The 23,817-nt window shown below is 50.8% G+C and overlaps 1 protein-coding gene across 2 annotated transcripts; it reads right to left on the bottom strand.

Annotated features, from left to right (window-relative positions):
• Positions 1 to 1,269: 1,269 nt before the first annotated feature.
• Positions 1,270 to 23,550, bottom strand: LMNB2 (lamin B2). 2 transcript variants are annotated; one of them, XM_081136343.1, is made up of 12 exons: positions 23,200 to 23,550; positions 16,192 to 16,328; positions 12,342 to 12,498; positions 12,009 to 12,134; positions 7,325 to 7,495; positions 7,069 to 7,194; positions 6,612 to 6,832; positions 6,026 to 6,305; positions 5,832 to 5,939; positions 4,891 to 5,010; positions 4,513 to 4,626; positions 1,270 to 3,951 (listed from the first exon to the last, which is right to left on the bottom strand). In XM_081136343.1, exons 1-12 carry the CDS (start codon positions 23,467 to 23,469, stop codon positions 3,910 to 3,912), a joined length of 1,872 nt encoding a protein of 623 aa, XP_080992469.1. In that variant the 5' UTR covers positions 23,470 to 23,550; the 3' UTR covers positions 1,270 to 3,909. The 2 variants fall into 2 exon arrangements, with proteins under 2 accessions (XP_080992469.1, XP_080992470.1); XM_081136344.1 differs by lacking the exon at positions 4,513 to 4,626 and having other exon boundaries at positions 3,817 to 3,951.
• Between the last annotated feature and the right edge of the window lie 267 nt (positions 23,551 to 23,817).

The following is a 23,817-nucleotide window of genomic DNA, read 5'->3' on the forward strand; positions in this document are numbered from 1 at the left end:
CCATCTGGCAAACCTGTTTGTTCTGTCTATGAGTCAGCAGTCAGCCTTCTTTGTTATAAATTTACTGTGTTAGGGATGATTTATTTTTGGGCTATTCTATTCCACTGGATTATATATCTCTTTTTATGCCAGTACCATACTGTTCTGATTATTGTAGCTTTATTGTTCGATATCAAGGAATGTGGTATCTCACCACTTTGATCTTTCTCACAATTTCTTTTGATGTTCAGGGTCTTTTGTGGTTCCATCTAAATTTTAGGATTAGTTATTCTAATTCTTTGTATGTAGGTGTGTGTGTCCAAAGTCAATCTCATTAGTTTAGGAAACCAAACCCTTTGCAATAGCCCTCTCTGGCCAGTATCATAAGATCCCAAGTCTTGTAAGTAGCCTGCAGGTTTCTCTACCTACTTCAACCTCACAGACAGACTCCTGCATGGTTGAACCAACTGAATGTGCATAAAGTTTTCCCCTTCTACTGTATTTTCCATTTCATTTATTGTACTCTTCAGGTTTGTTTGGTTCTTTCTTACACTTTCTCTTTGTTGAAGTTCTCCCTAAGTACCTCTCAAGTTTGGGGAGGATCCTTATAACTGTTTCTTTGAAATCTTTATCAGGCAAATTACTTATTTCCATTTCCTTAAGATGTTTTTATGGGTGTCTCTTCGTTCCTTTATATGAAAGATACTTTGTCTTTTCATTTTAACTTTCTAGGTGGGTTTTTAAGAATTAGACAAAATAGCTCTCTCCCCCAGTTGTGAAAAATGGCCTAATGTAGAAGTAGGCTGCGTGTGCCAGAGGTTTTGGCAAGTAGGAGGTGAGCTGGTGCCTAAGGATTGGCCCTGGGGCGGGGAGCCCAGATGTGTGTAGTAATGCCGTAATCGGCTTGCTCACTTTGTTCAGGCCAAAATCGGCTGGAACAAAGCCATGGATTGAGCCCCCAGGGCTCTCCCGCCTTCTCTGTAAGACCTTCCTCGTTGTACAGAAAGTGGCCTCTGTGTAGGTTAGGTGTGTCAGGTGTTTTTGGCAGTTGGTAGAAGCCTAGCAGGTACCTAAGCATCAGACCCAGGTGTGGAGGCCCAGGGCCCTGTTGTCCCTTTGTTCAGAGGCAGAAGGCTCTGGGCAGTGTAGCTGGGAACAACTGTAGTGAGCCCCTGCTATCCTATGTAGGTGGAGGGGACGTGAATGGTGCTCACAGGCCAAAAAAGGCCATTGGCATTTTAGCAGTTTGGTTGCAGTAGCTGGGCCTCAAAGTAAACTCAGAGGGACAACTTAAAAGCAAAATGTTTATTGGAGTGTTGTACAAAAAAGTTTCCAGTCAGAAAATGTGTATTACAAAGCATTGGAGGAAAAAAGAAAAAGACCACACATTTGGCATGCACCTTAAAAACCACCAACACATCTGAAATGAAAGTGTAGACCTGGCAGTTCTGGAAGCAGACTCCACTGCAAGTTGTGTTGAGGTGCTGGCATAGACATAAAACCTTTCCAGTAGCTCTGCCGGCCTGGAGGAGCGTTAGTCTCGCTTGGATATGCTAATGTGTACAGGAGTGCAGTCTCCGTGTCAGAGCCTCAGTTAGGAAACTAGCTGAGTGGCCATGCCCTAGGTGGGCGCCCAGTCACCTCCCTGGGGGCAGCCCCCTCACTGCTGCTGGGGGCCAGTGTGGTTTTTCAGTAGGAGCGCTGGGCTTAGTCACATGACAGGGGCTCAGTCAGAGGCATCACTTCTCCATCATTGTAAGAGGCTTAAAGCCAAGCTTGTTTAAGGACACGTGCACTATTTCCCAGGCCATAACAAGCAATTTCACATTGATTTCTGCTCCATGTTTCCAAATACTTGATTACCCATGAGTGTCACCACCAGGTCCAGGTGACCCTCCCTACTGGGTGGAGACTGGGCCACTTCCCAGCCCCACCCAAGGCCTCTGCCAGGCACTAGGGGGGCCCTGTCCATGAGCTTACAACTGGGAGACTGTTAGCAAACCACAAACCCAAAATCCAGGACAGTTTTGAACCCTCAGATTTCCCCCCTTTTGTCTGGGGCTACCAACACCCATTTTCCCAGTGCATCACTGTACACTCTCCAGGCCCTCACTGTCCACACAGTTCCTGCAATGGGGCTGTGGAGGGTTGTGGGGGGCAACCCTTGGCCTCAGGGGCCCTGCATGCACTCCCAGGAAAAGTTCAGGTAGGGTACAGGGTGCTACATCATCAGGCAAGCTCTCTGGGACCCACCAGAACCTTCTGTGAGTTGTTCTGGTGACACTTCCCTCCTTGGCCTGCGAACTTAGGGTGGCCATGGGAGGAACCTGGACATAAAGCGAGGGCTATGGGCGACCCAATAGTGCATTTAGGTTTTCAGCCTCTGGGGCTCTCCTGGCCTGGGGCTCCGGCCTCCACCCTTCCTCACTATAAGCAATTCCCAAGGAAAGCCAGGCCTGGGGGTGTACACATGGCAAATGTGCTTCTCCCAGCCAGGGGAACCAAAGGGCCAGCCATTGGGGTGCTCTGAAACTGCCTGGCCAGGCAGCATGCTGCTCTGGCTCAGTATTGAGTCTTAAAGACTCGAGCTGCCCTTTCTGAAGGAGTTTGCCATCTGGGGACTCAGAGCTCACTGAGACAGGCTCCCTGTGGGGCTGTCCCTGTGACCCAGGCCTGAGCTACAGAAGCAGGATCGGCAATCTGAGTACTGACCAATGTAAAAAAATAAATATCCATTAAAAAAATAACTTCTGTGTATCTAGGTAAGGGTCTGTAAACGGTAGGCTAATGCAGAGAGGGTTGCCAGGCGGCCAGAAACTAGCCTGTGACATGGAGCCACCCTTAAGGGATCAGCTGGCAGTGGCCTGAGTAACATCATTTCCACCAGAGTGTTACAGATAGAAGCGAGAATAGCAATATATATGCAGAATAGTGTCCTAAAAAATGTATACACACTAACAGCTGACAGCTTAATTTTGAAAATGAAATGTATTTTACTAAATAGTGCCTTTATAATTATTCAAAGTGTGTGTATACATTTTTGGGGGACGCTCTATATATATATGAGACAGTGGGAAACTGGCCCTCAGCCCTGGGCATGAGGTGTGTGTGAGGGCATCCAATGGCTCTCCCTGATGTCTGTATTTTCATGACAGGAGGGCACAAAATGGTTGTTACACATGGACGTGGTTCTAAAACCTGAGGCGTTTGCTGCCGAGGTTCACTCTTGTCCCCTCACTATTTACCTGGTTACTAGTCTTTGATTGGAAGTGTCCCTGTTCCCAGATTTCCTTCTCTCCTGTCTTACTGGTCTTGTTCCAGAAATGCATGGCAGCCAGAATGGGAACAAGGAGCTCCTCCACCCTGCAAACGGCACCCTGATTCGTGCAGGCGGAAAATCCTGCCTGCCACCAAACACCTTCAGAGTGGGAGTTGCAAGATAGAAGTCAAGTGGACAGTAAAACCTAGGACTCCTAAGCGCTCCCACACCACATTCTGGTGGGCAGAGCCACGAACCCCACAGGGGACACCCTTACCGCCACCAGGCAGGAACCTGGATCCTAATTTTGGTTTTAAAAAGCTTAATAACACAAAGGACAACTAGTGAATTCCTACAGCTTCTCTGCCCTCCCATCTCAGCCTGTCTGTAACGGAGGCAGGGGCAATGCATGGGCCTCTCCAGCCTCCAAGCCCAAACCCGTCAGCCGTTAGGTTCCTGGACTGGAATTCAACCCACATGGGAAATGGACAGTGGTTGAAGGGAGGGTCCACAGAAACCCACCAATAGTACAGAACAGAGACCCACCCACATTCTGGCAGTTTGCTTAAAAATTCTCTAGAAATGTATGAAGGACTAAGGAAAGCCAATGATATAAAAATAGTTTTCAGTGGCTCTGGGTAAAGAAAGATGTGTGATGAGGGGTGTTTCAGTCACATCACACGGCAGCCTCTTGAGGTGGTCCTTGGGTCCCCCTGGAAGGAAGGACAGCAGCAGTTAGGTGGGACTGGGAGGCTAGAAAGGTAGCTGGTGGCCCCCAATACCACCAGGGAGAGGCTGGCCCAGGCCCAGGGCCTGAGCCACCTCAGGAATACCAGCCCCAACAAGATGACAGGGCAGGTGACATTGGCCTCAACTGTCCCTGTTCCAGAACCTTCCATGTCTCCCTTACCTTGGTTCCAAGCTATATAACACATTAAAATTTTGTCTCAGACACCAGAAGTTTCACAACTTGTATCTAACACGGTGTGGTCCTAGGTGCTCCATCTTCTCCCCAAGGGCCATTATTTAAGTCACCATTCTCTGACACAAAATCATGGTGCCAGAGAGCGTTCTCTGAGACCACGAGGGCAGTACCAGTGAGTGCCACTTAGAGAGACAACCAGTTTTCAACACCCCACTCCCAGGGGTCCCTGGGTTAGTAGCCCAAGGTACACACAACAGGCAAGACCTAGAGGCAAGGAATGCAGCTCCAAGGGTGCGTATGTGTACGTGTATACATGTGTGTGCCCGAGTGTGCCCCCTGGGGCCCCTACCTGCTGATGGAAAAGATCCTCCTCGCCAAACTCAGCTCCCTCCTCTTCTCCCTCCTCCCCGTTCTCCGTCTCCCGCATCACTGAGGACTGTTTCACGGTTCTGATGGCCACTTCCTGTGTGAGACAAGAGCCACGGCCACTCAGCCCCTCAGCTGCAGGGGCCCAGCCCATGTTGGTGGGAGTCAATATACTTGTTCAGGGTTTCACCACACTACAGAGTGCCACCCTGGGACCAGGCCCAGGGCTGCCTTCACTGGCTCTGCTGGCCTAGGCTCCACCCAAGGGCTCTTGCACCAGCTGGTGGTGTGGTGTTAAGGTGGACAAGGGAGACCCAGGACTGAGGCAGAGGAACCCCCACATCCAAGCCCCGGCACCCACCTCCCCATCAGCGTTGACCAGGACAGTCCGGAAGTTCTCGCCTGTGCCCCAGCTGTTCTGACTCTTCCACACGAGTGTTGAGGGGGGGCTGTGTGCCACCCCTGCACCAGCTGCCCACACCTGGGGACACACAGGAGGGCCTTCCCGTCAATGTTGGCTCTGGTCACGGTGCATGTGCTACTAGCCAGTCCCTCAGAGCCCCCCTCTGATGCACCAGGGTTTAATCCTTCCAACTTTACTGGGTCCTACCCAGAAATGATCACCAGGGTATGGAAGACAAGACTGGAGTTCACAGTGGCCAAGGACACTCATCTTGGCAAACAGGATAAGCTGGATCTGAAGTTCATCAGCTCCAGGGCCCATACCCATGACTGGTACATCTCTTGCCAACACCTGCTGGCCCAGACAGCCTGGACTCAGACCCACCTCCACCATGGATCGTGGCATGTTACTTAGGAACTCCAAAGGGCTCCAAGAGGGCCCAATGAAACAATGCCAGCACACAGGTGACTTTTGACAGCAGGCAGCTTTTCTCAAAATCGGGCATTTAGCCCAACCAGTGTGGCTCAGTGGTTGAGCACTGACCTATGATCCAAGAGATCATGATTCGATTCCTGGTCAGGGCACATGCCAGGGTTGCAGGCTCGATCCCCAGTAGGGGGTGTGCAGGAGGCAGCCAATCAATGACTCTCACTGATGTTTCTCTCTCTCTCTCTTCCCCTCTTCCTCTCTCTGAAATCAATAAAGATATATTTAAAAAACAGAACAAAGAAACAAAAATCACACCGGGCATTCAACCACTACACCACCCCCTAAGCCAGGTCCTGCTTCTCCAGCCCCCATCTCACATTCTGTCATCTACGTGGTTGCTGCTGCCACCTCCCTCCCACTGGTGGCCACTCTCCCTACCGCGGCCCACCTGCCCTTCTGCAGCCACCTACCGTGACAGTCTGGCCAGCCCGCAGCACGTACTTGGGTGTGAATTTGTAGGCAATCTCCTCCCCTTCTAGGACCTGCCTCTTGATCCTCCAGTTCCCCAGAGACTGGTCCTGCAAAGGGGTCATTGCCTGACACATAGCTCCAAGAGACCCAACAGGGGGCCCCCACCCATGGTCAAGGCCCCATACCCCCTTACCTTGTCTGAGCTGTTCTTCAGTTGCACAAACTTGCCCTCCAGGTCAATCTCCTCGATGCTGACGCTGCCCGAGGCTGAGGCCTGCTGGGCCAGGTGGAAGCTGCTGCTGCTGCTGCCACCTGAGCTGATGCCACTGGAGCCTGTGCCCGGAGGTTCCTCCGCCTCCAGCCGCCTCCGCTTGCTGCGGCCCGATCGCCCCGTCATGGACACACTGCTGCCACTGCTCGAGGTGGCCCTTGAGATGGTGACTCGTGACGATGGGCTGGGGGACAGCTTCAGCCTGGGGGAGAGGGGCACAAGGTGACTGGTGATGGCAGCAGGAGCCTATTGGCCTAAGGTTGAACCAGAACAGCCCAGACACTGCAAGGTGGGCAGACTCACTCACCAGCCCATCCTGACCTGCCCCAGGGGCTGGCCTCTCCTCCTTATACCTCCCCTAAAAACCCCACCTTCCATCCCCACCTCACCCCTCCACATCCTGTCCCTCTCCCTTCCTGGACCCATCCCTCATGCCACCTGACCTCTCCTCCTGGCCCAGCATCCCCCTCCTCACCCTACCACATCTTGCCCGCCCCCCTTCCTTCACCTCTCCTCCTCGCCCTCCAGCAGCTTGCGGTAGGCGCTGATCTCCATGTCCAGAGCCAGCTTGACGTCCAGCAGCTCCTGGTACTCAGCCAGCTGCTGCTGCATCACGTCCCGCATTTCCGTCATCTCCTGCTCCTTAGCATCCAGCATCTTCCGGAACCTGTCACGCTCCCCGGCCATGGCCTCCTCCAGCTCCCGGATCCGGTCTTCAGCTGCACTAGCCTGGGGAGGGGTCCGGGGGCCAGGTCAGGGCAGCCTGTGTGGGTTGTGAGGAGCCCACCTGGTTCCAGGCCAGGGCCAGGGGCCAGCAGCTGGGCAGCCTCATTCAGTGCACAATAGGAATGGGATGGTGATGGCTGGGAGCCTGACCTTCGAGGTTGCATCTACCACCCAGAGGCAGGAGGAAGGACACTGCTGGTGTTATGGGGCAGGGGCAGGTGGGGACTCCTATGAGTCACCTGCTTCTGGAGGCCGGAGAGCTGGTAGCTGAGGGACTCAATCCGCATGCGTGCCTCCTTCAGCTCTTCCCGGGCAGCACTGGCGGCTTTGTCATTCTGGTCAGAGCTCAGCTTGGCACTGTCCAGCTAAGGAGACAGGAACAGGCAGATGAGGTGCCAGGTATGGAGCAAGAGGAGCCATCTGTACTTTCCCACCTGTTCTGTCCCACCCATCCCACCCCCTGCCTGCCATCTCCTGCCTCCTTCCTAACCGCACCTTGGCCTGGTAGGACTGCTCCAGCTCCAGCTTGTAGAGCCGCACTTGCTCATCGTGCTGGCTTCGCAGCTCCTCCAGTGCCTGCGCCATCCTGAAGTCGTACTCCTGCTGCCGGCTGCTGTCCACCTCCACCAGGTGCCGTTCGTGCCGTCGGCGCGTCTCTCGTACCTCCTGGGGACAGAGCACACTGACCCATTGAGGCAGGCAGGAGGGCTGGTGGACTGGGGGTGCCACTGACCCATTCCACTCACCAGTGTCCTCAACCCAAGTGTCAGGTGCAAGCAAGAACTCAAAACTGTACAAATAGGGAACCTGAGGAGTTTCCCTGGTTTCACAAATTATTGACTAATACACATTTCACAATTACCAAAGAGGACACAGCTCAAATGTTCATTGTTGATGAATGGGAAAACACAACATGGTCCATCCACACAGTGGAATATTACTCGGCCATGAAAAGGAGTGAAGCACTGACACTCACTACAGTGTGGATGGATCCTGAACACGATGGTCAGTGATATAAGCCAGACACAAAAGGCCACACAGTGTATGATTCTATTTATGTGAACTGTCCAGAAGAGGCAAATCCAGACAGGAAGTAGGGGATTGGGGGTGAATGCTAATGGGTGCAGGGCTCCTTTTGGGGGTGATGGAATGTCCTAGAATGGGTAGGGAACGTCCGGCCCACGGGCTTCACTTCACCAAAGAGAAAGAGTTCCAGCCATCACAATAGGGGTGAGTTAATTAAATGCTTGACCAAATATAGCAAACTAATTTTTAAGTTGATAATTTTGTATGGCCCATGAATGATGTTATAATATCCAGATGGACAGGGGTGGGGAACCTTGGCAGAAAAAAGGTTCCCCACCCCTGTCCTAGAATGAGAGGTAATGGTTCCTCAACCTTGTGAATATACTAAAAACCACTCCAAATTATACACTTTAAAAGCTTTATGATATGGGAATATTTCAATAAAGTTGTTACTAAAAAAATAAATTCCTGACTGAGTCTGTCCCAGGTGCCCAGGGCCTGAGACATCCAGCAATCAGGACACCTATGGGATGGGACAGTGATAGCTGAATAAACCAGCTGGAGGAAGTCCAAACCACAAAGGCCACCAGGTAGCTGCCCCAGGCTCACAGTGGGGCCAAGTGCAGGTGTGGGGCAGGCGAGGGACTCCAGAGGGAGGGGATTCTCTCCCACTCATGCCACCTCAGAAATCAGTCACTGTCACCATGTAATCAAGTTTGTATATACCACAGGAGTGTCGCCCCAGGAAGCCAATCATGTTCACAGAGAAGTAAAGACTACTGTGGAACCCCACGGCAGCACACCCACCTTTACCACGCACCCCACGGCTGCTCACCAGGCCCCTCCTGCAGCGCCCTCCAGCGCACAACCCCTCACTGCACCCCCATGGGCTCTCTTCACAGTCCTCTTCGTGGTGCCCCCCAGGAGCTCATCACAGCCCACCTCAGGGACCCCTTCCACGGTGCCCTCCCATCACCCCACATTGGCTTCTTTATTGGTCCCGACAGATTTGGGTACCTTCATGGGTCCCCCCTCAGCTTTCCTCCTGGACTCCTCCCTAACTCTCCTGGAGGCCCTGGCTGTCACGGGGCCTGGCTGGAGCCACAGACCACTCCTCAGCTGCATGTGTGCCCTCCTGCCAGCAGCTCTTCCCAGCCATGAACTGCCTGGCCGCAGGATTCCATTCTGGGCCATGACAGCACAATGGGCCCTGTGATGATAAGGTGGGAGGGCCCCCACACTGGCCCTCTCCCAGAGAGCACAGGACCCTAGGTCTACCTGTGGAGACCTCAGTCCCTCCCAGCCAGGCCTGACCATGCCAGGGAGCGGAGGCCCAGGGATTAGGAGGTTGTCAGGGAGGGGTGACCAAACCCAGGAATAGAGGGTAGTGTCTGGCCCTCACTCTGACCCTTAAAGGTATATCTGCACCCTGGATCAGTTGCTTAGAGCACAGTCCTGTAGATGAAAGGGTGGCAGGTTTGATTCCCAGTCAGGGCACATACCCAGGATGCGGGTTCGATTCCTGGTAGGGGCATGTGCGGGAGGCAACCAATCAGTAGATGTTTCTCTCTTTCTCTCTTCCTCTCTCTGTAAAAATCAATAAAAATTAAAAAAAGGTATACCCATGTCCTAATCCCCAGAACTTGAGTGTGACCTTACTTTGCAGATATAATTAAGTTATGAGTTTCGAGATCACTCTGGATTATCCAGGTGGGCCTTAAACCCAGTGACAAGTGTCCATCTTAAGAGACACCTCTGGTTACAAGGACGAAGCATTGGAAACCTGCAGGCCCGGAGCCCCACCTGACCCGGGACAGAGGGGATGCCCACCACCTTGGGGTATATGGGGCATTTTCCATGAACCCAGGTCATAGTGCCCCACTGAGATCCCAGAGATGCCATCATGCAGGCGAGAGAAAAACAAACTAACACTATTGCACCTCCTACTAGGAAAAAAAAGAACACCTCCACTTATGAACCTGCCGAATTGTTAACAGCAAAACATATGTAAACAAGAGTTCACTGCCTCAAATGCATAGGTGGAAAAACAATTCATCAGGTACCATGAATAACCAAGGGTATCATACTCCCCGACTTCAAACTGTATGAAAAAGCCACAATAGCCAGAACAGTACAGTATTGGCAGAAAAAGACATACAGCCCAGTGGGACCGAACTGAGAGCCCAGAAATAAACCCATTTATATGGGCAACTAATTTTCAACAAAGGAACCAAAAACATATGATGTTCTCTGAGAAAGGAGTTTCTTCAATAAATGGTGCTGGGAAAACTGGAAAGCCAAAGGCAAAAGAGTGAAACTAGTCTGCTGGCACTGTACATAGAAATGAACTCAAATTGGACTAAAGTCTTAAATATACGACCTGAAACAATAAAATACATAGAAGAAAACAGACACTAAACTTATGGACCTTGATACTACATGGGGTTTTGTGAACTTGACCCCAAAAGCAAGAGAAGTAAAAGAAAAAATAAATGAACAGAACTACATCAAAATAAAAAGCTTCTGCACAGCAAAAGAAAGCAACAAAACAAAAAGGTAACCAGCCAAAGGGAGAACATATTTGCAAATGATACCACAGACAAGGGACTAACATCCAAAATATATAAAGAATTTATACAGCTCAACAATTGAAAAAAAAACACCCCACAGAAAAAAATCCTATTAAATAAAGAGCAGAGGACCTGATAGTTGCTTTTCCAAAGAAAACACACAGGTGGCTAACAGACACATGAAAAGATGTTCAATGTCACTAATCAGAGAAATGCAAATTAAAACCACAATCACAATAAGATCTCACCTCACACCTGTCAGAATGACTATCATCAATGAATCAACAAACAGTTGACAAAAGTAAACTCTTTTGTTCTGTTGTAATGCAGGTGGAATTGTAAACTGGCATAGCCACACTATGCAAAACAGTATGGAGGTTCCTCGAAAACTAAAAAAATAGGGCTACCTTATGACCCAGCAAATCCTCTTCTAGGTATTTATCCAAAAAAATCCAAAACACTAATTCGAAAAGATATATGCACCCTTATGTTCACTGCTATATATTATTTACAACAGTCAAGATATGGAAGCAACCTAAGTGTCCATTAATAAACAATCGGATAAAAATGAGATACATACATACAGTGGAATATTACTCAGCCATAAAAAGAATGAAATCTTGCCATTTGCAACAACATGGATGGACATATAGGGTATCATGCTAAATGAAACTAGTCAGAGAAATAAGAGAAATAAAGACAAATACCATATGATTTCACTTATATGTGGAACCTAAAGAACAAAACAAAATAAACTGGAAACAGATCCATAGATACAAAGAACAAGCTGATGGTCACTAAAGGGTGGGGTGATCAGAACTGAAAAATCATATATCTGGTAAAGGGTTAATATAAAAAAGTAATGGATTATCACTACTCAATATATTATTCATAAACTAGTCATAATATTGCCATATTTCAGCACGCTTGCTTTTAGTCTGTCACCTGGCTTCATCACCTGGATAAAGAAAAACAAAAAACACCACTATTCTGGTTGGTTTGAACATTGAGGTCTTTTTAACAACTACTTTCTGCACATCCAATTGGTCCAACCACACAGGAAGTTCATCTGTGACACTGAAGTAGGTGGGACACCTGCAGGCCACTTCTAAGACTTATTTTATAATACTGGCCAGAGAGGGCTAGCGCAAAGGGCTTGTTTTCCTCAACTTTTCTGATAAGAATCACCCTGATGCACGTGTGTGCATGTGCACACACAGAGAATTAGAACAACTAATTCTAAAATTTATGTGGAACCACAATAGACACCAAATGGCAAAAGAAATTTTGAGAAAGAACAAAGTGGGAGGTATCATGTGTGCTGATATCAAACCATACTATAAAGCTACAATAATCAAAACAGCATGGTACGGGCATAAAAACAGACATATAGATCAAGGGAATCGAACAGAAAGCCCAGAAATAAATCCTCACTAATATGTCAAATTAATCTATGACAAAAAAGGCAAGGATATACAATGGGGTACAGACTGGCTCTTCAACAAGTAGTGCTGAGAAAACTGGAGACACACATGCCAAAAAATAAAGGTGGACCACACTCTGACACCACATACAAGCCTCACCTCCTCGAAGACGCTCTTGCGGAAGTCAAGCTCCTCCTGTAGGCTCTGACAGCGGTTCTCCAGGTCCACACGCATCAGTGTCTCCTTTTCCAGCTGCTTCTTGGCCACTGCATGACCGTCCTCTGCCTGGGAGACACAGGACAACAAGCTGAGGTGACTATCTGCTGCACTCATGCCCTGGCTAGAGTCTGTTGCACTAGTCTGGCTCCTCGTGCCCAGGGATCTCCTATAAATACCTGTACACAAATTCACACCTGTGAGACATCCCTTGACCATCCCAGGACCCTCACATGCCCATGAGCTTGAGGTCTCTCACCTCAGCCTGGGGCCTACCTTGGCCAGCTGGGCCCGAAGCTCGGCCACTTCACTCTCGAGGCTGCGCTTATCACTAAGGGCAGCAGCCAGCTCTGCCTCACTCCGGTGGAACAGGGACTCCAGATCCTTCACACGGCCCTGGGCCACTGTGAGCTCGCCATCCCTCTTCTTGGAGCTGAAAGTCAAGAGCAGAGGTTAGCTGGGAGAGTTGAGCAGCTGTGTGGCTGGGGCCCAGGGAGGGCTGTGGACAAATTCACTTCAGCCTGAGCCGAGGGCCCTTTGGACCCATCCCCTGCTCTCTGGTAAGGGAGCCTTCCCTGTAGGCACAAAAAGTGACCCTTCCTCAAACCTGCCCTGCACCTTCAGGGTTTTTCTGACCTACAGATACAGTGTTTAAGAAACCCTCAAGGCATGGGTTGTCCTTTTCTGAGAATTTTGATCACAAAAAGGATCATTTAGGAGAACTCTGATTTTTTTTAAAAAATCAATGTATAGTTTATTAAAGTTACAAATTAAAACCCTAGTCTTTGAAAAGTTAATCTCCTGTGTAAACTTTAGCTATTTCACATAGGATCATCTGGTATTCTAATAGACAATTATCTTCAATAGCAAATATTTAAGATGTCAAATGGATTCTTTAACATACTTTTCATAGCATAAATTTAAGCTCTTATACACTTCTGAATGTAATTCTAAATTTTCTAAATTTTCTTGGAGTTGAAAGTTTACCACCTTTTCCCCATGGAACTTACTCAGCAATTGTGGAGACACCCAGGGTCTCCCCGTCAGTACTGGGGACACTAGGACTGGGTCATTCTGTGGGGTTGTCCTGTGTACTGTGGGAGGTTGAGCAGCATCCCTGGCCCCCACCCCCTTGGTGCCAGGAGCAGCTCAGTCGTGATGACCACAAATGTCTCCAGACATGACCCAATGTTCCCTGGGGGCAATAACCCTGGATGAGCCCCACTAGGGATACTGCATAAACTCATGTGAATTGCGGTGGCATAAAGACCAGTGACTTCAGCGTGGAGAACGCCATCCTCATACAAGAGATACATGAGGAAACAGCCCTGCATGCATGAAGCAGAGAAGACAGTGAAATATGCTGCCTGTCAAACATGAATCTGTTGTTAAGGACAGATGAAGCAGGAAAGGGAGATGTGGACTGAGCATGTGCCGGGTGGGAGCTGCACCTTTAAGTGGCGCAGGCCCTGTAGGAGGAACCCTGGGAATGAGCCAGGTCCAGTATTTCTAGAAGAGTGTTCAGGACCAGGACAGAGAAGTGCAAAGGCCCTGGGGTGAGCTGTGCCCAGCAAGTTCAAGATTAGCAACAAGGACAGGGTGATGGGAGCGGAGGGATTAGGAGATGTGGAAAAATTTTAAACAATTTTACCCAATTTTAGGGTTCTGAAGAACTACACAGAGTGGTCCAGAAAGCAGGGGCAGTAGCAGCTCTCCCTGGCTTGTGCACCTGTTTAAAAGCTTCAAGGTGTTAAAGCAGATTCCTCACCTGCGTAACTGTAATTCCTAAAGGATTGTGGGGGGGAATCTGGCCTTTTTGTTGGGTCCTCCAAGTGGCTACCCGCAATTCTACCATCATAGGGTTTTGGTGATAAATTTGTTGGGAAAAGAAAAGCACTGAATGTGACTTATCTGGAAGTTCACACCATGTTTGGGGTTACAGCCCACCCACCTCCCTGCCTGGGAGGACCAGAAGACGAGGAATAGGAAGTCAGGCAACTGAGAGAAGTGCTTGCAGATCTACAGGCTGGAGAAGGCTGGAGACCAGAAAAGGAAAAGGCCATCAGCCCAGAGTGCAGGAAGCTGTTTTTCCAGAGTGGGGGCCTTAAACAAACAAGTCACCACCATGCCCAGAATCAGGTAAGTCTTGCTTATAAGCCAAGGAAAATGACTGTCCTGACAATGGGCACAGTTGTCACTCAAAGAAGCTGTCATAGAACAATGGGACCAACCTGAGTCATGGCGGCCACTGACGACACACTCCCAGATGCTGGTACATGCCAGCAGCTGGGACATCACATCACAGAGGACATCGATAACTCAGAAGACGAAGAAGCTCGCTACACGGAAAGAACCTCATTGATGTCTATGTCCACCTTTATTTTAAATTAAAAAGGTGGAAAACACATGTATCAGATCGGCCACTGCAATTCCATCTGAGGGAGGCTCATGGACACTTTTATTTTTCTCTTTAAACTGTCTTACATTTTCCACTTTCTTGACAGTGAGCATCTATGACTCTGATAACAGAAAAAACATGACTTCTTGGCCCAGACCAGGAACAGCAGGCAGAAGGTCAATTCCGAACTTAAGTTGATAATTATTATCTTGAGTCGATAATAATGTATAGACATTGACTCATCATTTATAACATGGCTCACTCATTAATATAAGATGTTGACAATGGGGAAACCCGAGGGGGGATTTTCAAAACTGAACCTTCCACTCATTTTCTTGTAAACCTAAAACTGCTCAAAAACACCTCTATTTAAAAAAAACAAACAGCCTGTTAATTTAAAAAAAGAAAGGAAAATGCTACAAACATGAAAGTGGATGTTGGAACTACAAGAGGGACTCGGGAAGCCAGGGTCCAGACCTTGGTCCTGGTCACTACTGAGCTGAGGGAGCTTGGACAAGTCCCCAACCCCATGCCTCAGTTTCCCCCTCTGTAAATGGAGATGATGACAGTCTGGCCCTGCTAGGGTCACTGTGAGGATGAAAGAAGATCATGCCTGAACTAGGTGTTAGTCATGGTATCCCCTTTATTACTTTAATACTTGATGTATTTAAATTATTTTATTACGCCCTGGGTGGGTGGCTCAGTTGGTTGGAGTGTCGTCCCGTTCATCAAAAGGTTGTGAGTTTGAGCCCAGCTGATGTGGCTCAGCGGTTGATCATTGACCTATGATACAGGAGATCCCAGTTCGATTCCTGGTCAGGGCACAGGCCTGGGTTGCAGGCTTGATCCCCAGTAGGAGGCATGCAGGAGGCAGCAGATCAAAGACTCATCATTGATGCTTCTATCTCTCTCTCCCCCTCCCTCTCTCTGAAATCAATAAAGATATATTAAAAAAAAAAAAAAAAAGGTTGCAGGTTCAATCCCCAGTCTGGGCAAATATGGGAAGCAACTGATCAATATTTCTCTCTCTCTTCCTCTTTCTCTAAATTAATAAATTACTTTATTAATTCTGCTACTATAATCCCCAGCACCAGCTTGTTCTCCAAATTTTCAGAGCCTTTTTAGTCATAAACAGGCAAAAGAACATGCTTTGTGAATAAGAGAAAAGGCTCAGCCCAAAGGTCGACTGGCCACAATGGGCCCGGTTAGGGTGAGGGGGGAATCTGGCCCCAAAGTTTCTCAGGGTGGGGACCCTGAGAGGAGGCAAAGAGGACAAAGGCCACCTCATCAGACATAAGACAGCGGGTTGGGGCCTCCAGGGGCCCCAGGGACAGGGAAGTTGGAATACTAGTGGCTCCCAAATCCAGGGTTCCTTGGAGAAGCTGGGCTCTATGGCCTGAAGGAGGAGTTGGGTCGCAGAAGAGATGCTTGGGTTGAAAACCTTCCTTGGGCCAAATTATCGGGGGGGGGGGGGGGAGAGTAAAAGTGGTCAAGGGGCAGCTAGAAGGCCAGGCCCCAGAAGCCACTACCCACCCAGCGTCCAGTGCACTCCTGACCACCGACCTCCAAGAACCCACAGGACCAGCTCCCAGTTCTGCCCAAGTGGGGGCCACCAGCTTGGACACGAGCCCCCAGGGGGTTGACAAGCCTCTGACCCCATCACCCACCCTGCCGTGTACACATAACAGCCCTAGAATCAGGGCAACATCACACCAGCTGCACCCCTACCTTTTGTTGGCCTCTTCCACCTCAGCCTTCAGTTTCCCTATTTCGATCTGCAGCCGGGCGCGCTCTCGGGCCGTCTCGTCCAGCACTCTGCGGGCGTCAGCCAGCTCTGACTCATACAGCGTCTTGATGCCACTTACCTGGGGAGACAGCAAGGCCTAGGTGAAGGAAAGCTCCCCAAAACAGCAGGCATCCCAGGGTGGCCTGCCATGGGACACAGCTCCAACCAACCCAGGAGGCTTCTCAACCAGCTCAGCCCCACAACCTGGGAGACCCCAGGCTGCCTGTCCTGTCTCCATCACTCGTCCCTTGCCAGGTCACGACTAGCAGTTGGAAGCACAACTCATATTTCCCACCAGCCTCCCATGTGGAGGTGCACATGTGTTTACAAATACCTGGAAACAAACCAGGACAGTGAGATATCACCTCACCCCCACTGGGACAGCTAGAGTCAAAAAGATGATGGTAACAAGTGCTGGTGAGGACACTGAGAAAAGAGAACCTCCACTCATGGTTGGTGGGAATGAAAAATGGTGCAGCCATGAAAAGGAGGGAAGCATTGACACTTGCTACAACATGGATGAACTGTGAAACTATGATGCTCAGTGAGAGAGACCAGACACAAAAGGCCAGATTGTGTGATTCCATTTATGTGAAATGTCCAGAACAAGCCAATCCACAGAGACAGAGAGTGGGTTAGCAGCTGTCAGGGGCTGGGGAGTGATTGCTGATGGGAACAGGGTTTCTTTTGGGGGTGACAGAATGTTCTGGAATTAGAGAGTGGTAAGGACTGCATACTCTAAATATATTAAAAACCACAGAACTACAGGGTTTAATTAGGTGAACTGTATCAATGGGAGTTATATCTCAACAAAGCTGTTAAGACTCCATGTGGTGCTGACAGAGAAGGCAGACAGGACGACAGCAGACCCCCCTCAGGGCAGCTGGCTTGGACAGCTGTACCATGTGCCACAAAGCTACAGGACACCAGCGAGTATCTGTGCTGGGGTGCAGGGTCAGCTTAGATCCTGAGAGGGCCACTCCCCTACCTTTCACAAAAAACAGAGGGGTTTAGGGGAACTGCCAAGGACTTGTAACTCAGTAGGTTAACCAACGGTTCCAGTTTGCACGGAACTGAGGGGTTTCCTGATGTGGGATTTTCCAGAATGTCCTGGGCAAATCTGGACAAGGTGGGACCTAACAACCAGTTTGAGACTCCTATCTCCTACCTTCTCAGGCCTGGATGTCCCGTCTCACTCTAGCAGCTCCCAAACCTGTCATCCCTCAGGGCAGGATATGGGCTCCTGGCCCCATTTCACAGATGGGACCACCGAGGCACAAAACAATAAACTGCCCTCTCCTGACCTGTGAAAATATGGGATAGAGCAGGTGTGCTGGGGGCAATTCTGAGAGGGGGTCAGGGTACACAGTGAGGGGAGTAGAGACAAAGCAAGCTTCTCCCTCCTGCACCCTGGCTGATCCCCACTCCCCCTGCTCCCCTCCACACACACAGCAAGGGCCCTTTCTCCCACCAACAGTAGTCACCTTGGGTCACCCCCTCCATTTCTGCCCTCTAGGAACTGCCTTCTGTAATAAACTGTGAATTCACCAAAAGCTGCTGGCCCCACTCATCAAAGATAGCTGGGTTCACATGCCTGTCTCTGCCCTGTCTTCTGCTATTTCAACTTCCAGAACTCTCCTGAACCCCCCCAGGGAGGGTCTTGTACCCCGAGGGAGGAGCCACAGACAAGGTCTCCTGCCCTCTCCCCCCCAGGACTGGGTACCTAGCCCTGGCCAGGTAGTCCAGTTGGTTGGAGTGTCATCCTGATATGCCAAGGTTGTGGGTTTGATCCCCAGTCAGGGCACATACAAGAATCAACCAATGAATGCATAAATATATGGAATAACAAATCAGTGTTTCTCTCTCAAATCAATAATTAAAAAAAAAGACTGGGGCCCTTTCTCTCCTCCCCTTCCCCTCCTTGAACAGGAGGGTCTCAGGCTGCAGCAACACAACAGGAAACCAAGTTAGCGCTCAGACAAAAGGGAAAACCAGCAATTCTGATACTGGATTTAAGTTTTTGCTATTTTGTTCACCATGGGATTTTTTTTTGCATTAATTCCAATTTAAAAAAATATTTCATTAAAATATTACTCATCCTATTGCCCCAGTCAGACTATGAGAAAAACAGCAGATGACCCCAACACAGAGGGGCATCTACCAAACTCCTAACCCCTCCTCCTCAAGACTGCCCAGGGCATGAAAATTGAGGAATGCGTCAGAAATGTCACAGCCCAGAGGGGTCCAAGACGTGACACCTGTTATGTGTGATTCTGGATGGGGACCTCAGGGGAAAATTAAGGAAATCTGAAAAAAGTATGGGTGTTAGTTAACATTGCTGTATTGATACTGCTAAGTTCGTTCTGAGAAACACTAATGTAGGATTTTTATTTATTTTTTTACTTTAGAGAGTGGGAGGGAGAGGGAGGGAGGGAGAGAGAATGAAAGAAACATCGATTTCTTGTTTCACTTATTTATACATTCATTGGTTGACTCTTGTATGTGCCCTGACTGGGGATAAAACCGGAAATCTTGGTGTATCGGGACAACACTCTAACCAACTGAGCTACTTGACCAGGGACTAATGTAAGATGTTAACAAGGGAATTGAATTGGGGTACACGGGAACTCTGTACTACCTTTGCCATTTTCCTGTAAATCTAAAACCGGCCTAAAAATAAGTTTGAGCAATTAAAATTATATCATTCATCATGACTGAGATTTTGGCGCCCCCATTAGATTCTGTGTTCAGGGTGAGTGCCCCACTTGCAGGCCCTGTTCCAGGCTCCTGGGCCATCCCAGATGTCTTGTTCAAAGCACTTTGTTTTTCTCGTCTGTTTCCGGAGTGTGTGTGTCTTAAGGCAGTGATCTCTAGCCAGGTCTGCAAACTCAGGCCCATGAGCTAAAACTCCAGCCCACTGCCTGTTTTTGTCCAGCCTGCAAGTCCAGAATAGTTTTTACATGTTTAAATGTCTGAGGGGAAAAAATAAAGATACTTTGTGACACAGGCAATTACACAAATACATTTCAGCGTGTATAAAGCTTTACTGGCATACAGCCTGGTCCATTCCTCCAGATCGCTGGGGCAGCTTTGCCACTATAATGGCCCAGTTCAGTAGTTGTGACTGAGATCATCCAGCCCAGGGATGAAAATGACTCTGGCCCTTTGCAGAAAACATGTGCTGACCCTGATCTACTGCACTGAAACAATTTAGAAAATTCTTGTCTAGAGAAAGACAAATAGACAGCCGACTTCCCAAAGACTCTTTCAGACCACAAACAGGTGCTCTCCCAGCAGGCCCTTGTTTCCCTGCACCTGTGACCATCACTATGGTCACTGCAGAAGCCTGGGGCACCACAACAGGAAAGGAACAGCTTGGGCCTTTTTTCTTTTATGGCTTGCACAAGTGCCAAACATGAAGAATCCCAACAAATGTGTGAGCACATGTTGGCCAGGGTTTGGGGGGGTGTGTGTGTGTGTGTGTGTGTGTGTGTGTGTGTGTGTACACGTACAGATAATCTGAGGGGGCCTTTCCTGTTGCCTGTGTCCCTGGGGGTATAAAAATCACAGCTCTGCAGGTAAAACCCAAACATGGGCTCTTGTGGGTAGACACAGATCCTACCCCAAATGGTAGGTCCTCCCCACAAGCTCCAGGAGCCTAGCCCCTACCCTTTAGGTCCACTTGGGGAGCCTTCCCCACAGCAACAGGATACCTGGGCAGGTAAGGGAAAAGAAACTAAAGCCAAGAGGAACTTAATACCAGGCTGGGGAGGTTCCCTGAAGAACCACCCTTCCCTGGCCCACAATACCTCTCTCCCAGCACCCATGATCTTCAAACAGAAATCTGGCCAGCCCTGGCCCCAGCCCCCCACCTTCCAGAACCCTTCCAGTGATATCTGCAGTGGCTATTCACCCAGTACTGCCCACTTGGCCAAGAGGCATCAACTGACGTCCAATGGGAAAGGCGTGGAATGCACACATGGCCAGGTCTGTGTATCAATAAGTACGAAGGAGGGTGTACGTGGACCAGACAAAGGGTTAAGATGGGCACCAACCGAAGGGAAGAGCAGGGCTTTAGTTTTACCCTGGGCACCTGAATTGCTTGGGTTTTATTACAAGTTTAAATGGCTTCTTCAGAGAGTTCCTTAAGTGACTTCTCAGCCTTGACAATACTGGCATTTGGAGCCAGCCTGGGCAATGTGGGGTGCTGAGCAGTATCCCTGGCTCCACCCACTCGATGCCACAAGCATCCTGTCATAACAACCAGAAAGGTCCCCAAACATTGCCCAGTGTCCCCTGGAGGGCAGGATCACCCCATTGAGACGATGCTGTACAGGTAACCTGCACACTCCTCAGCATGACAAATCCCTATCTCTCCTAGTACAGCCACCTTCCCAGCCCCTACTCACCACCCACTTCCCACCAGCCTGAGCCGAGGCTGCTCACCACCAATTGCCTTACTCTGTCCCCTCAACAGTCTGAAGCCTGGGCCCCACTGTAGCCCAAAGCCATTTGCAGGTCACTCTCTTCTTACAGCCTACTAACCACCCCACACTTACTGCTCCAGGTCCCCTTTCCAGGAGGTTATCAATCAGCTCCCTCCACTGACCATTTATCACTTCACCCCCTAAGCAGCAGGGAGCTCCAAGAGAATATGCTGGTTCAAACTCCCTAGATCCAGCTATGAACACACCTGTCATAACCTAGAGCTCCACGCCCCCCACCCACTGCTGCCTCTGTGAGGCAGGCTTAGCCCCCACAACCACCCCCTGCTCCCAGATGTTAGCTTCCATTCCAGTAAGTCTTAGCAGCTGAGAAATAAGCCACACTCAGAGAGACAGGGGCCAGGGACATGCCTGCAACAAAGCCCACTAAGTTCAACACTCCCAGTGCTGTATCTCCCCATTTGCAGGTGGGACAACTTAGGGGGGATGGGAAATACCAAGAAAACAGCTCAAACATGGGGCGCTCAGCAGAGAGAAACTGGGTTGGCAACCTGAGGGCCCTCACACTGCTAAGGCAGGTGGTCACTATTTGGGTGAGACAATTCTAGCCCCACTGAACAGGTAACAAAACTGAGGCTCGCCTGGCTGGCATGGCTCGGTGGTTGAGCGTCAACCCAGGAACCTAGTCATGGTTCAATTCCCGGTCAGGACACATGCCCAGGTTTTCGAGCTCGATCCCCAGTAGGGGTTGTACAGGAGACAGTCAATCGATGATTCTCTCTTATCATTGATGTGTCTATCTTTCTCGCCTTTCCTCTCTTTGAAGTCAATAAAAATATACTAACCGCCCCCCAAAGCTCCAACAAGCTGAGTGACCTACCCAAGGTCACACAGATTAAGAGTTTGGACCCTGAGTTTGAATCCAATCCCAAGCAACTTAGATCATCACCACCAACCAACAAATGGTCTCTCCCCCCAACACCCAAGCTCCACTTTCTTTTTTTAAACATGTTTTTATCGACTTTTAGAGAGGAAGGGAGAGGGACACAGAGAGAGAAATATGGATGAGAGGGAAATATCATGGATTGGCTGCCTCCTGCACGCCCCCTACTGGGGATGGAGCCTGCAACCCTGGCATGTGCCCTGAAGGGAATCTAACCATGACCTCTTGGTTCCTGAGCCCACTCTCACCACTGAGCCACTCCAGCCAGGCAATCCAAGCTCCACTTTCTGAGCAGGTTCCTGTCCCAGCGACTATTAAACAGGGACAACAGAACCCAGACCAGTGCTTCCAGTGGGCACCTGTCCTGTATTTCATTGCCTTTATTTTACAAAACAAACATTAACTCATCGTGGCCCCACAAACAAGTCCAAAAGTTGAGTATTATTTCCACTTTACAGAAGAAGCAGTGAGACCCAAGGTCACAAAGAGGGCAAGCCGCTCCCCAAAACGGCCCCCCAGCTGATTTCCTGCCATAAATCCGTCACTTGGCCCATTCTCCCCACGGTAAAGGCAAGGCTCAGAGGACCTGGCTCTTCCACCAGGCCCACAGGGGAGCACGTGCTGGGCACTCCCCCCTTACTCAGAGCACAAAACACACCCTTGGGTCGGGCAGGGCCAGAGGGAAGGAGCAAAGGAGGGGTGGGTTTGGGTAAGCAGCCAGTCTCCAGCCTGCCACAGACCCCACCTCGGACCCCCCCCCCAGGCACCCCCTAGGGGGCGGGGCTTCCCGGGCCCCTCGCCCTCAGTCTGCAGCGAAGCCCGGGGCCCAACCCGGAGCCCGCACCCCACAACTCCTCCTCCCCTCCCATCCCCTCGGGGTCAGGGCCTACCAGGCTCCCGCCCAAGAGTCACCAGGGTCCGGGGCCAACTGAGGGCCTCCCAAATCTCCCGCCTAACCCCCGAGGCATCAGACACCTCCCCTCGGACCCCACCCCAGGCCCCGGTAGGAGACGGCGCCTACTGCCCACCCCCACCCCCAGCCCCCGAGCTCCCCAGGGCTCACCACGGGACCCCTGCAAAGTTCCACGGAGAACTGACCACGTGAGTCGCCCTGCTCCCCCCGGAGACTCTCCGCTCCTCCTCTGGGCCCCTCACTGAGCCCGAGGTTCCTAGTCTCCTCGGAGGACAGAAAAACGTCCCGAGTTTTCTGCCCGGGCACCCGAATACCTAAACGCATCCGGGGAGACTCCACAACTCCTTAGGGGCGGGGCGTCGCCTGGCTCACACTCCATCACTAAGGGGACCCGGGTTTCCTCGGACCCTGTGGTAGGTGGGGCCTGCCTATCTCCACCTGTCGCACGGGGGGGGGCAGATCCCCCGGGGAGCCCTCGGAGGATGGGTCTGCCCAAGACTGCACCCGTAAGGGATACCCCAACCCCCTGGGGAACCCTCGGTGGGCGGGGCTGGCCCTCGGGCAGAGCACACCTTGCTCAGGGCCTCCCAAGCCCCCTGGGGACCCCTCGGTGGACGCCCCCCCCCCGGAGGCCGGGGCCCTTGCCCACCTCGCGCGTGGTCACCTCCTCCCGCTCGGAGATCTTGAGCAGGAGCCGGTCGTTCTCCAGCTCCAGCGCGCGGACTCGGTCGATGTAGTGCGCCAGGCGGTCATTGAGCTCGCGCAGCTCCTCCTTCTCCTGCAGCCTCGACAGGCGCGTGGGCGACAGCGGCGTGGCAGGCCCGCCCGTGCGGCTGGACAGCGGCGTGGCCATGGCGGCGGCGGCGGCGGCTCGCGGCCCGCGCGGTTCCAGACGGCGGCGGCGGCTCGGCGGGCTCATTCAATCCGCGCCGCCGACCAAGATGGCGCCGGCCGCCCGCGGCCGCCCGCGCGAGGCAGCCTGGAATTTGTAGTCCGGCTGAGCGCCTTGCTGCGTATGCCGGGAGCTGAAGTTCGGGGAGGCCTGGGAGGTGGGAGCTCCGCTCGGCTGCCCGCGGTGTTACTAGCTATTCATTAAACGGCTAGCGGAGGCCCCGGGTCCAGAGCCAAACCGCTGGGCTTCAAAATCCCAGCTCCGCCACGGTGTGACACGAAGTTGCTTTATAGTGCCTCAGTTTCCCCACTCGTATCACCTTCCTATCTCTTTGGAGTCTTACTAAAAGTGGTGAAGAACCCTAAAAACATGCTC

Source organism: Miniopterus schreibersii (genome assembly GCF_964146895.1).
Source record: "Miniopterus schreibersii genome assembly, chromosome: 4".
In the NCBI taxonomy this organism is placed as follows: domain Eukaryota; kingdom Metazoa; phylum Chordata; class Mammalia; order Chiroptera; family Miniopteridae; genus Miniopterus; species Miniopterus schreibersii.